Below are 12,129 nucleotides of genomic sequence, written 5' to 3'. Positions count from 1 at the left end.
TGGAGGGGGCATCTGAGGTGGGCGAATGAGAGCCATGGACCAGAAGATGCTGAAACTTCCCATTCTAGTTAATTTTTTGGCTGGAGCACAGTAATGCAATCATGACTCACTGCAGCTTCCACCTCCTGGGCCCAAGCAGTCCTCCCACCTCAGCCTCCCGAATGGCTGGGATTACAGGCACACGCCACCGCACATGGTTAATATTTTAAATTTTTGTATAGATAAGGTCTTGCTGTGTTGCCCAGGCCGGTCTCAAACCCCTGGCCTCAAGTGATTCTCTCACCTCAGCCTCCCAAAGTGCTGGGATTACAAGTGTAAGCCACCAAGCCCAGCAAAATTTCTGCTTCTTAAATTAGATCAGTGCAGGCCGGGCGCGGTGGCTCAAGCCTGTAATCCCAGCACTTTGGGAGGCCGAGACGGGCGGATCACGAGGTCAGGAGATCGAGACCATCCTGGCTAACACAATGAAACCCCGTCTCCACTAAAAATACAAAAAAATTAGCCGGGCGTGGTGGCAGCGCCTGTAGTCCCAGCTACTCGGGAGGCTGAGGCAGGAGAATGGCGGGAACCCGGGAGGTGGAGCTTGCAGTGAGACGAGATCGTGCCACTGCACTCCAGCCTGGGCGACAGAGCGAGACTCCGCCTCAAAAAAAAAAAAAAAAAAAAAGAAAAATTAGATCAGTGCAAAAGTAATCGAGGTTTTTTTCTTTTTCTTTTTTTTTCTTTTTTTTTTTTTTGAGATGGAGTTTCATTCTTGTTGCTCAGGCTGGAGCACAGTGGCATGATCTCAGCTCACTGCAACCTCTGCCTCCCGGGTTTAAGCGATTCTCCTGTCTCAGCCTCCTGAGAAGCTGGGATTACAGGTGCCTGCCTCCATGCCCGGCTAATTTTTTGTATTTTTAGTAGAGACGGAGTTTCATCATGTTGGCCAGGCTGGTCTTGAACTCCTGACTTCAGGTGATCCACCTGCCTCAGTCTCCCAAAGTGCAGGGATTACAGGTGTGAGCCACTGCAACTAGCCAGTGTTTGCCATTACTTTCAACAGCAAAAAACGTAATTACTTTTTTTTTTTTTTTGTGAGACGGAGTCTCACTCTGTTGCCCAGGCTGGAGGACAGTGGCGTGATCTCGGCTCACTGAAACCTCCGCCTCCCGAGTTGAAGCAATTCTCCCACCTCAGCCTCCCGAGTAGCTGCGACTACAGGCATGTGCCACTACACCTGCCTAATTTTTGTATTTTTAGTAGAGATGGGGTTTCACCACGTTGGCCAGACTGCTCTCAAACTCCTGACCTCAAGTGATCTGCCCCTCTCAGCCTCCCAAAGTGCTAGGATTACAGGCATGAGCCACCGCGCCCGGCCAAAACCATAATTACCTTTGCACCAACTAACAAATCACCCAGTTTAAAGTATTTTGCAATGCAGCCCACATAGACTAAGATGGCACTCCCCTCTGTGTCCTCTGCAGGTTCCAAAGTCACTGCCCCTTAGCAGCCCAGAAGCACCAGTTTAGGCCTCAGCTCTAAATGGGTAACTGACTTTTGACTTGCATTTGAGGGGTCAGGTGTTACAAATCACACAGAAGTGTGCACTCGCGTGGTAAGGAGCTCCCCCGTGCTGGGTGCAATGAGGGGCCTTGATATGATCGAATATTTGTCACTTCCAAAAGCTCCTGCTCAAACTGGATCCCCAATGTTGGAGGGGGCGCCTAATCAGAGGTGTTTAGACCACAAGGGCAGGGCTATGAATGGCTTAGAGCCATCTTCATGGTACTGAGTGGATTTTCCATCTCAGCTTCCATGATAACTGGTTGTTTAAGAACCTGGCACCTTCTCCCACCATCCCCCCACTTTTTTTTTTTTTTTTTTCTCTAGGTTGCCCAGGCTGGTCTCAAACTCCTGGCCTCAAGCAATTCTCCTGCCTCAGCCTCCCAAAATGCTGGGATTACAGGTGTGAGCCACTGCACCTAGCCTCCTCCCCACTGCCCCCCTCCTTTTTTTTTTTTTTTTTTTTTTTTTTATGAGACAGAGTCTCCCTCTGTCGCCCAGGCTGGAGTGCAGTGGTGCGATCTCTGCTCACTGCAACCTCTGCCTCCCGGTTTCAAGCAACTCTCCTGCCTCAGCCTCCCGAGTAGCTGGCATTACAGGCGCCCACCACCATGCCTGGCTAATTTTTGTATTTTTAGTAGAGATGAGGTTTTGCCATGTTGGCCAGGCTGGTCTTGAACTCCTGAGCTCAAGGGATCTGCCCATCTCGGCCTCCCAGAGTGCTGGAATTACAGGTGTGAGCCACCGCACCTGGCCATAACTCTTTTCTTTATAAATCACCCAGCCTGGGGTAGTCTTTCAAAGCAGCACAAATTGACTAAGGCCCAGACTCGCGTATCGGCGTGGCAGCACACACTCACTGAGCAGGACAGCATGTGGGACCAGACAGCTGAGGCAAGAGGATCGGTTGAGCCCAGGAGGTCGAGGCTGCAGTGAGCTATCATCGCCCCGCTGCACTCCAGCCTGGGCCACAGGGCCAGACCCTATCTCTTAAAATAAATGAATGAATGAATGAATGAATGAATGAATGAATGAATGAATGAATAAATAAATAAAATTCCTAATTTGCTCTTGGCTTTTGCAGGCCTGATTGTTGCCTTGGGTTTTCAGGTGTTGCGGCGGCGGGGGACACTGGCTTACTTGTCGATGATGAAGCTATAATTGTCTTGCAGGGCCAAGGCATCCAGGACGCCCTTGGAACAGGCAGAAACTGTGCTGCAAGCAAAAGACGACATTGAGCAAGTGTGCGACCTCACAAGGAACCAGATCATTATGGATGGGACAGAAAGGGAGAGGCTGGGCGTGGTGGCTCAGGCCCAGCACTTTGGGAGGCTGAGGCAGGCGGATCACCTGAGGTTAGGAGTTTTGAGACCAGCCTGGCCAATATGGAGAAACCCTGTCTCTATTAAAAAAATACAAAAAGTTAGCCAGGCGTGGCATCATATGCCTCTCATCGCAGCTTCTTGGAAGGCTGAGGCAGGAGAATCGCTTGAACCTGGGCGGTGGAGGTTGCAGTGAGCTGAGATCGCGCCACTGAACTTCCAGCCTGGGTGACAGAGCAAGACTCTGTCTCAAAAATAAATTGATAAAAATAAAAACAAAATAATAAAATAAATTAAAAAGGGAGGGCACACCTTTCTGTCCAATGCATGAGCAGTTGCCAAATGAGCAGATATGGAAAACAAACAAACAAAAAACGAGAGACCCCAACTCTGGGAGGGGCATGGCAGGAAATGGCTCTGCACTTTGCCATTAGAGGTGTAGCTGGTCTGGCTTTTTTTTTTTTTTTTTTTTTGAGACGGAGTCTCGCTGTGTCTCCCAGGCTCACTGCAAGCTCCGCCTCCCGGGTTCACGCCATTCTCCCGCCTCAGCCTCCCAAGTAGCTGAGACTACAGGCGCCCGCCACCACGCCCGGCTAGTTTTTTGTATTTTTAGTAGAGACGGGGTTTCACCATGTTAGCCAGGATAGTGGTCTGGCTTTTTAAAAAATTTATTTTAAAAATTGTGTTAGGCCAGGCGCGGTGGCTCATGCCTGTAATCCCAGCACTTTGGGAGGCTGAGGCGGGCAAATCCCTTGAGGTCAGGACTTTGAGACCAGCCTGGCCAACATGGTGAAACCCCGTTTCTACTAAAAATACAAAAATTAGCCAGGTGTGATAACGGCTGCCTGTAATCCCAGCTACTAGGGAGGCTGAGCAGGAGAATCGCTTGAACCTGGGAGGCAGAGGTTGCAGTGAGCTGAGATCGTGCCACTGTACTCCAGCCTGGGCGACAGGGCGAGACTTGGTCTCAAAAAAAAAAAAACAAAAAAAGTGGATATCACCAACAGGTGAAAGAGGGGAGTCCAATGTGCTGGAAACAAAGTTAACCTATTAGGGTGAATCATTTAACTTTTTATTATGGAAATAGTAAATACATACAAAACTAAACAGAATAATCGAAAGTCATCCACCTCAGCAATTGTTACCATGTGGCTAATGGTGCCCCAACAACTCCCCTCCTCCCCTCTCCCCACTGCACTCCAATAGCAACATACTTACTTCTTTTGTTTGTTTGTTTGTTTGTTTGTTTGTTTGTTTTTGAGACGGAGTCTTGCTCTGTAGCCCGGGCTGGAGTGCAGTGGCCGGATCTCAGCTCACTGCAAGCTCCGCCTCCCGGGTTTACGCCATTCTCCTGCCTCAGCCTCCCGAGTAGCTGGGACTACAGGCGCCCGCCACCTCGCCCGGCTAGTTTTTTGTATTTTTAGTAGAGACGGGGTTTCACGGTGTTAGCCAGGATGGTCTCGATCTCCTGACCTCGTGATCCGCCCGTCTCGGCCTCCCAAAGTGCTGGGATTACAGGCTTGAGCCACCGCGCCCGGCCTGTTTGTTTGTTTTGCGAGACAAGAGTCTTACTGTGTTACCCAGGCTGGAGTGCAGAGTGCAGTGGCTCAATCTCAGCTCACTGCAGCCTCCACCTCCCAGGTTCAAGTGATCCTCCAGCCTCAGCCTCCCAAGTAGGTGAGATTGCAGGCCTGCCACCACGCATAATTTTTTTTTTTTTTTTCAGTAGAGACGGGGTTTCGCCATGTTGGCCAGGCTGGTCTTGAACTCCTGACCTCAAGTGATCTGCCCACCTTGGCCTCCCAAAGTGCTGGGATCACAGCCGTGAGACACGGCACCTGGCCTCAGCATACTTACTTCTGGATGACGATCTTTTTATCCAGATCACAGCCAACTGAAATCAGTGTCGACTGCAGAGGAGACAGAAATGTGGACCCAGGTCAGTGAGGGTCACCCAGACGCAGTGAATCCTATACAGGGACACACTCCCGTGGGAACGGTTTGGAAACCATGTGGCCTGGATTCCAATAGCGTGTCCTTGGATGCCTGGGATGCACTGTAACTGCAGCTGGCCCCGCAGAGCTTAAGCTCTGAGAGCCTGGGGTAGGGCTAACTAAACTCCCGGTGTCACCTGACGAGCTGTTAGTGGCTTCACAGAGAACAGAATTAACTTTTTCTTTTTCTTCTTTTATTTTTATTTTTTTTGAGACAGAGTCTCACTCTGTCGCCCAGGCTGGAGTACAGTGGTGCGATCTCAGCTCACTGCAAGCTCCGCCTCCTGGGTTCGTGCCATTCTCTTGCCTCAGCCTCCCAAGCATCTGGGACTACAGGTGCCCACCACCACACCCGGCTATTTTTTAAATTTTTTTTTAGTAGAGACGGGGTTTCACCGTGTTAGCCAGAATGGTCTCGATCTCCTGACCTCATGATCTCCCCGTCTCGGCCTCCCAATGTGCTGGTTTTACAGGTATGAGCCACTGAGCCTGGCCACCTTTTTCTTTTAATTAATTGTTTTTTTTTTGAGACGGAGTTTTTGCTCTGTCACCCAGGCTGGAGTGCAGTGGCCCAATCTCAGCTCACTGCAACATCCTCCCCCTGCATTCAAGCGATTCTCCTGCCTCAGCTTCCCAAGTAGCTGGGATTACAGGTGCCTGCCACCATGCCCGGCTAATTGTTGTATTTTTAGTAGAGACGGGGTTTCATCATGTTGGCCAGGCTGGTCTCCAACTCTTGACCTCAGGTGATCCACCTGCCTGGGCCTCCCAGAGTGCTAGGAATACAGATGTGAGCCACTGTGCCAGGCCCAGAACTAATTTATGAGCCCAGCACAATCCTTGGTACACAGAGAGCATGGGGAAAAAAAAAATGCATGCATGCATGTATGAATGAATGAATGAATGAATGAATGAATGAATGAATGAATCAATGGCCTGGAATGAATAAACAAAAAGGAGAAAGAAGATAGAAAGAGCGATTGGGGGTTACTTTACAGCCTTAGGGACATGCTTCTCAAACTGCAGTGCTGCATGGCACCCTCAGAGTTATACAATGGAGTCTAAAAGCCACAGGACCAAAGGACTTCTGGTATTTGAAAGCTGTTTTGTACTAAGACAAACACGGGCCAGGCGCAGTGGCTCACGCCTGTAATCCCAGCACTTTGAGAGGCTGAGGCAGTAGGATTGCTTGAGGCCAGGAGTTAGAGACCAGTCTGGGCAACATAGTGACACCTTGTCTCTATGAAAAATAAAACTTAGCCGGGCATGGTGGTGCACGCCTGTAATCCCAGCTACTTGGGAGGCTGAGGCAGGAACATCGCTTGAGCCCAGAAGGTTGAGGCTGCAGTAAGCCTTGATTGTGCTACTGTGCTTCAGCCTGGGAGACAGTGAGACCCTGTATCTAAAAATAAAAAACAGGCAGGGCGCGGTGGCTCAAGCCTGTAATCCCAGCACTTTGGGAGGCCGAGACGGGCGGATCACAAGGTCGGGAGATCGAGACCATCCTGGTTAACACGGTGAAACCCCGTCTCTACTAAAAAATACAAAAAAAAACTAGCCGGGCGAGGTGGCGGGCGCCTGTAGTCCCAGCTACTCGGGAGGCTGAGGCAGGAGAATGGCGTGAACCCGGGAGGCGGAGCTTGCAGTGAGCTGAGATCCGGCCACTGCACTCCAGCCTGGGTGACAGAGCGAGACTCCGTCTCAAAAAAAAAATAATAAATAAAATAAAATAAAAATAAAAATAAAAAACAGCCAGGCGCTGTGGCTCACACCTGTAATCCCAGCACTTTGGGAGGCCAAGGTGGGCAAATTGCCTGAGGTCAGGAGTTCAAGACCAGCCTGGCCAATGTGGTGAAATCCCAGCTCTATTAAAAATACAAAAAATTAGCCAGGCGTGGTGGGGCTTTCCTGTAATCCCAGCTACTTGGGAGGCTGAAGCAGAATTGCTTGAACCCAGGAGGTGGAGGTTACAGTGAGCCGAGATCATGCCACTGCACTCCAGCCTGGGCAACAAGAGTGAAACTCTGTCTCAGAAATAAATAAGTAAACAAAGCAAACCAAAAAGCAAGACAAACATGGATTTACCTTAGAACAGAATGCAAGATTCATTAAAAAAAAAAAAAAAAAAAAAAAAAAAAAAAAAACTGGTCAGGTGTAGGAGTTCAGACCTGTAATCCCAGCACTTTGGGAGGCTGAGGCAGGAGGATCACAAGACCAAGAGTTCAAGACCAGGTTGGGCACAGTGGCTCATGCCTGTCATCCCAGCAATTTGAGAGGCCAAGGCGGGCAGATCACTTAAGATTAGGAGTTCGAGACCAGCCTGGCTAACATGGTGAAACCCAGTTTCTTCTAAAAATACAAAAATTAGCTGGGCGTGGTGGCTCGGAGGCCAAGACGGGCACATCACCTGAGGTCAAGAGTTCAAGACCAGCCTGGCTACTATGGTGAAACCCCATTTCTACTAAAAATATCACAAAAACCTCCCCGCTACTCGGCAGGGTGAAGTTAGGAGAATTGCTTGAATCTGGGAGATGGAGGTTATAGTGAGCCGAGATTGTGCCACTGTACTCTAGTCTGGGTGACAGAGCAAGACTCCATGTCAAAAAAAAAAAAAAAAAAAAGCGAGTTCAAGACCAGCCTTGGCCAGGCGCGGTGGCTCAAGCCTGTAATCCCAGCACTTTGGGAGGCCGAGGCGGGCGGATCACGAGGTCAGGAGATCGAGACCATCCTGGCTAACATGGTGAAACCCCGTCTCTACTAAAAATACAAAAAACTAGCCGGGCGCGGTGGCGGGCGCCTGTAGTCCCAGCTACTCGGGAGGCTGAGGCAGGAGAATGGCGTAAACCCGGGAGGCGGAGCTTGCAGTGAGCTGAGATCCGGCCACTGCACTCCAGCCTGGGTGACAGAGCAAGACTCCGTCTCAAAAAAAAAAAAAAAAAAAAAAAGACCAGCCTGGCCAACATGGGTGAAACTCCATCTCTACTAAAAATAAACAAATTCGGCCGGGCGCGGTGGCTCAAGCCTGTAATCCCAGCACTTTGGGAGGCCGAGACGGGCGGATCACGAGGTCAGGAGATCGAGACCATCCTGGCTAACAAGGTAAAACCCCATCTCAACTAAAAAATACAAAAAATAACTAGCCGGGCGAGGTGGCGGGCGCCTGTAGTCCCAGCTACTCGGGAGGCTGAGGCAGGAGAATGGCGTAAACCCGGGAGGCGGAGCTTGCAGTGAGCTGAGATCCGGCCACTGCATCCCAGCCTGGGCGACAGAGCGAGACTCCCTCTCAAAAAAATAAATAAATAAATAAATAAATAAATAAAATAAACAAATTCACCAGGCGCAGTGGCTCACGCCTGTAATCCCAGCACTTTGGGAGACTGAGGCGGGCAGATCACCTGAGATCAAAAGTTCGAGACCAGCCTGGCCAACAGGGTGACTGCCTGCATTCAACTGCCTCAATCACCCCCTTCCCCAGCCCCTGACACCCCCAATCCTACTTTCTGTCTCTATGAATCTGATGACTCTAGGGACCTCCTAACAGTGGAATCACACAGGATTTGTCCTTTCGTGCCTGGCTTCTCTCACCGTGTGGGATCTCCTCGAGGTTCATCTGTGTGGAAGCATGCAGCCATACATTTTTTTATGCCATGAATGTTTATTATTATTTTAAAATTTTTTTAATTTTTTGAGGCAGAGTCTCACTCTGTTGCACCCAGGTTGGAGTGCAGTGGCACTATCTCTGCTCACTGCAACCTCAGGGCCAGCTTCCATGTGTCTTTAACACGTACGACACCAAATATGGGACAGCAAAGATTTGGCACCTACCAGTGGCTTGATATCCACACATGAAATTTCCTTGTTTGCTATGTCCACAGTTAAGGTAGACATGGTGGCTCTCTTTAAGCTGCAAGGCAATGGAACCTGTGTTATTAAAGAACAGCACCCTTGTAAACAACACAGCTGCATTTCATTCATCCTTTCATCCATTCAATCACCCATGCATCCATCAATCCATCTCATCCATCTTTCCATCCATTCATTCCACCCACCCATTCGTCCATCCATCCATACATACATCAATCCATCTCATCCATCCATTCATTCCACCCATACATCCATTCATCCATCCATCCATCCATCTCATCCATCCATTCATTCCACCCACCCATTCGTCCATCCATCAACCTATCCACCCTTCCATCTCTCTACCCATCCACTCATCCATCTACCCATTTATCCATCCATTCCATCCACCCACTCATCCATCCATCCACCCATCCATCTCTCTATCCATCCACCCACCCATCCATCTCTCTATCCATCCACTCATCCATCTACCCATTTATCCATCCATTCCATCCACCCACCCATCCATCCATCCATCCATCCATTCACTCATCTATCTATCCATTTATGCATCCATCCATCCACCCATCCATCCATCTCATCCATCCTTCCATCCATTCATTCCACCCACCCATCTATCCATCCATCCATCCACCCATCCATCTCTCTATCCAACCACTCATCTATCTACCCATTTATCTATCTATCCATTCCATCCACCCACCCATCCATTCATCCATTCACTCATCCATCTATCCATCCATCCATCCATCCATCCATTCATCCATCCATCCATCCATCCATCCATCCATCCATCCATCCACCCCTCCAGCCAACCATCCATCCATCTCTCTATCCATCTGTCCACTCATCTATCTACCCATTTATCCATCTGATATGGTTTGGTTCTATGTCCCCACCCAAATCTCATCTTAAATTGTAATCCTCACATGTCAGGGGAGGGACCTGATGGGAGGTGATTGGATCATGGAGATAGTTTCCCCCTTGGTGTTCTTGTGATAGTCAGTGAATTCTCACAATATCTGATAGTTTAAAAGTGTATGGGACTGGCCTCGGTGGCTCATGCCTGTAATATCAGAACTTTGGGAGGCCGAGGTAGGTGGATCACCTAAGGTAAGGAGTTCGAGACCAGCCTGGCCAACATGGCGAAACCCTGTCTCTACTACTAATACAAAAATTAGCCAGGCATGGTGGCATGTGTCTGTAACCCCAGCTACTTGGGAGGCCAAGGCAAAAGAATGGCTTGAACTCAGGAAGTGAAGGTTGCAGTGACCGGTGATCACACTGCTGCACTCTAGCCTAGGCGACAGAGTGAAACTGTGTCTCAAAAAAAAAAAAAAAAAAAAGGTATGGGCCGGGTGCGGTGGTTCACGCCTGTAATCCCAGCACTTTGGGAGGCCGAGGCGGGCAGATCACGAGGTCAGGAGATCGAGACCATCCTCACTAACATGGTGAAACCCCGTCTCTACTAAAAATACAAAACAAGCCGGGCGCGGTGGCTCAAGCCTGTAATCCCAGCACTTTGGGAGGCCGAGATGGGCGGATCACGAGGTCAGGAGATCGAGACCATCCTGGCTAACCCGGTGAAACCCCGTCTCTACTAAAAATACAAGAAAATTAGCCGGGTGAGGTGGCGGGCGCCTGTAGTCCCAGCTACTTGGGAGGCTGAGGCAGGAGAATGGCGTGAAACCGGCGGGGCGGAGCCTGCAGTGAGCAGAGATCGCGCGCCACTGCACTCCAGCCTGGGGCACAGCAAGACTCCGTCTCAAAAAAACAAAAAAAACAAAACAAAACAAAACAAAATTAGCCGGGCGTGGTGGTGCCTGTAGTCCCAGCTACTCGGGAGGCTGAGACAGGAGAATGGCGTGAACCCGGGAGGCGGAGCTTGCAGTGAGTCGAGATTGTGCCACTGCACTCCAGCCTGGGTGACAGAACAAGACTCGGTCTCAACAAAAAAAAAAAAAAAAAGAAAGAAAAATGTATGGCAGGCCAGGCGCAGTGGCCCTCGCCTGTAATCCCAGCACTTTGGGAGGCCGAGACGGGCACATCACTTGAGGTCAAGAGTTCAAGACTGGCCGGGCGCGGTGGCTCAAGCCTGTAATCCCAGCACTTTGGGAGGCTGAGACAGGCGGATCACGAGGTCAGGAGATCCAGACCATCTTGGCTAACATGGTGAAACCCCGTCTCTACTAAAAATACAAAAAACTAGCCGGGCGTGGTGGCGGGCGCCTGTAGTCCCAGCTACTCGGGAGGCTGAGGCAGAAGAATGGCGTAAACCCGGGAGGCGGAGCTTGCAGTGAGCTGAGATTACACCACTGCACTCCGGCCTGGGCGACAGAGCGAGACTCCATCTCAAAAAAAAAAAAAAAAAAAAAAAAGAGTTCAAGACCAGTCTGGCTACTATTGTGAAACTCTATTTCTATTAAAAATACAAAAAAAAAAAAAAAAAAAAAAAAAAAGCCAGGCGTGGTGGCACACACCTGTAGCCCCAGCTACAATCTCGGCTCACTGCAAGCTCTGCCTCCTGGGTTCAAGCAGTTCTGCCAAAGCCTCCTGAATAGCTGGGATTACAGGCACACACCACCTTGCCCAGCTAATTTTTGTATTTTTAGTAAAGATGGGTTTCACCATGTTGGCCAGGCTGGTCTCGAACTCCTGACCTCGTGATCTGCCTACCGTGGCCTCCCAAGGTGTTGGGATTACCGGTGTGAGCCACCGCGCCCGGCCCCTGCTTTCTATTCTTTTGGACGGATGGCAGTGGGTTTGTTGGAGCAAATGGTAATTCCATGTTTCAGTGTTTTGAGGGACCGCCATTCGTAAAGTGTTTTTGTTGTTGTTTTGTTGTTGTTTTTGAGATGGAGTCTCACTGTGTTGCCCGGGCTGGAGTGCAGTGGTACCATCTCGGCTCACTGCAACCTCCGCCTCCTGGGTTCAAGCCATTCTCATGCCTCAGCCTCCTGAGGAGCTAGGATTACAGATGCCCACCCCTACACTTGGCTCTTTTTTTTTTTTTTGAGACAGAGTTTCACTCTTGTCGCCTAGGCTAGAGTGCAACGGCGTGATCTCGGCTCACTGCAACCTCCGCCTCCTGGGTTCAAGCAGTTCTCCTGCCTCAGCCTCCCGAGTAGCTGAAATTAGAGGTGCCTGCCACTACACCTAGCTATTTTTTTTTTTTGTATTTTCTAGTAGAGATGGGGTTTCACCATGTTGGCTAGGCTGGTTTCCAACTCCTGACCTCAGGGGATCCACCCACCTTGGCCTCCCAAAGTGCCGGGATTCCAGGCGTGAGCCACCACGCCCGGCTCTTGTGAAGTGTTTTAATCACCTTGTTGTTTTTTTTTTTTTTTTTTTTTTTTTTTTTGAGACGGAGTCTCACGCTGTTGCCCAGGCTGGAGTGCAGT

At 49.9% G+C, this 12,129-nt stretch overlaps 1 protein-coding gene across 9 annotated transcripts in view; it reads right to left on the bottom strand.

Annotated features, from left to right (window-relative positions):
- The window catches only part of LOC105487112 (cation channel sperm associated auxiliary subunit delta), a 59,654-nt gene that overhangs the window by 11,093 nt on the left and 36,432 nt on the right, over nucleotides 1–12,129 (bottom strand). For all 9 annotated transcript variants that reach the window (XM_071086740.1, XM_071086741.1, XM_071086743.1 and 6 more), the window contains 3 exons: nucleotides 8,687–8,765; nucleotides 4,725–4,777; nucleotides 2,686–2,760 (listed from right to left, as the gene is read on the bottom strand). In XM_071086740.1, coding sequence (XP_070942841.1) covers nucleotides 2,686–2,760; nucleotides 4,725–4,777; nucleotides 8,687–8,765 — 207 coding nt within the window. The remainder of the gene's footprint in view (nucleotides 1–2,685; nucleotides 2,761–4,724; nucleotides 4,778–8,686; nucleotides 8,766–12,129) is intronic.

The sequence above is a fragment of the Macaca nemestrina genome, chromosome 20, assembly GCF_043159975.1.
Source record: "Macaca nemestrina isolate mMacNem1 chromosome 20, mMacNem.hap1, whole genome shotgun sequence".
In the NCBI taxonomy this organism is placed as follows: Eukaryota; Metazoa; Chordata; class Mammalia; order Primates; family Cercopithecidae; genus Macaca; species Macaca nemestrina.
The sequence above is the reverse complement of the archived record's forward strand: the minus strand, read 5'-3'. Positions and strand labels throughout refer to the sequence as shown.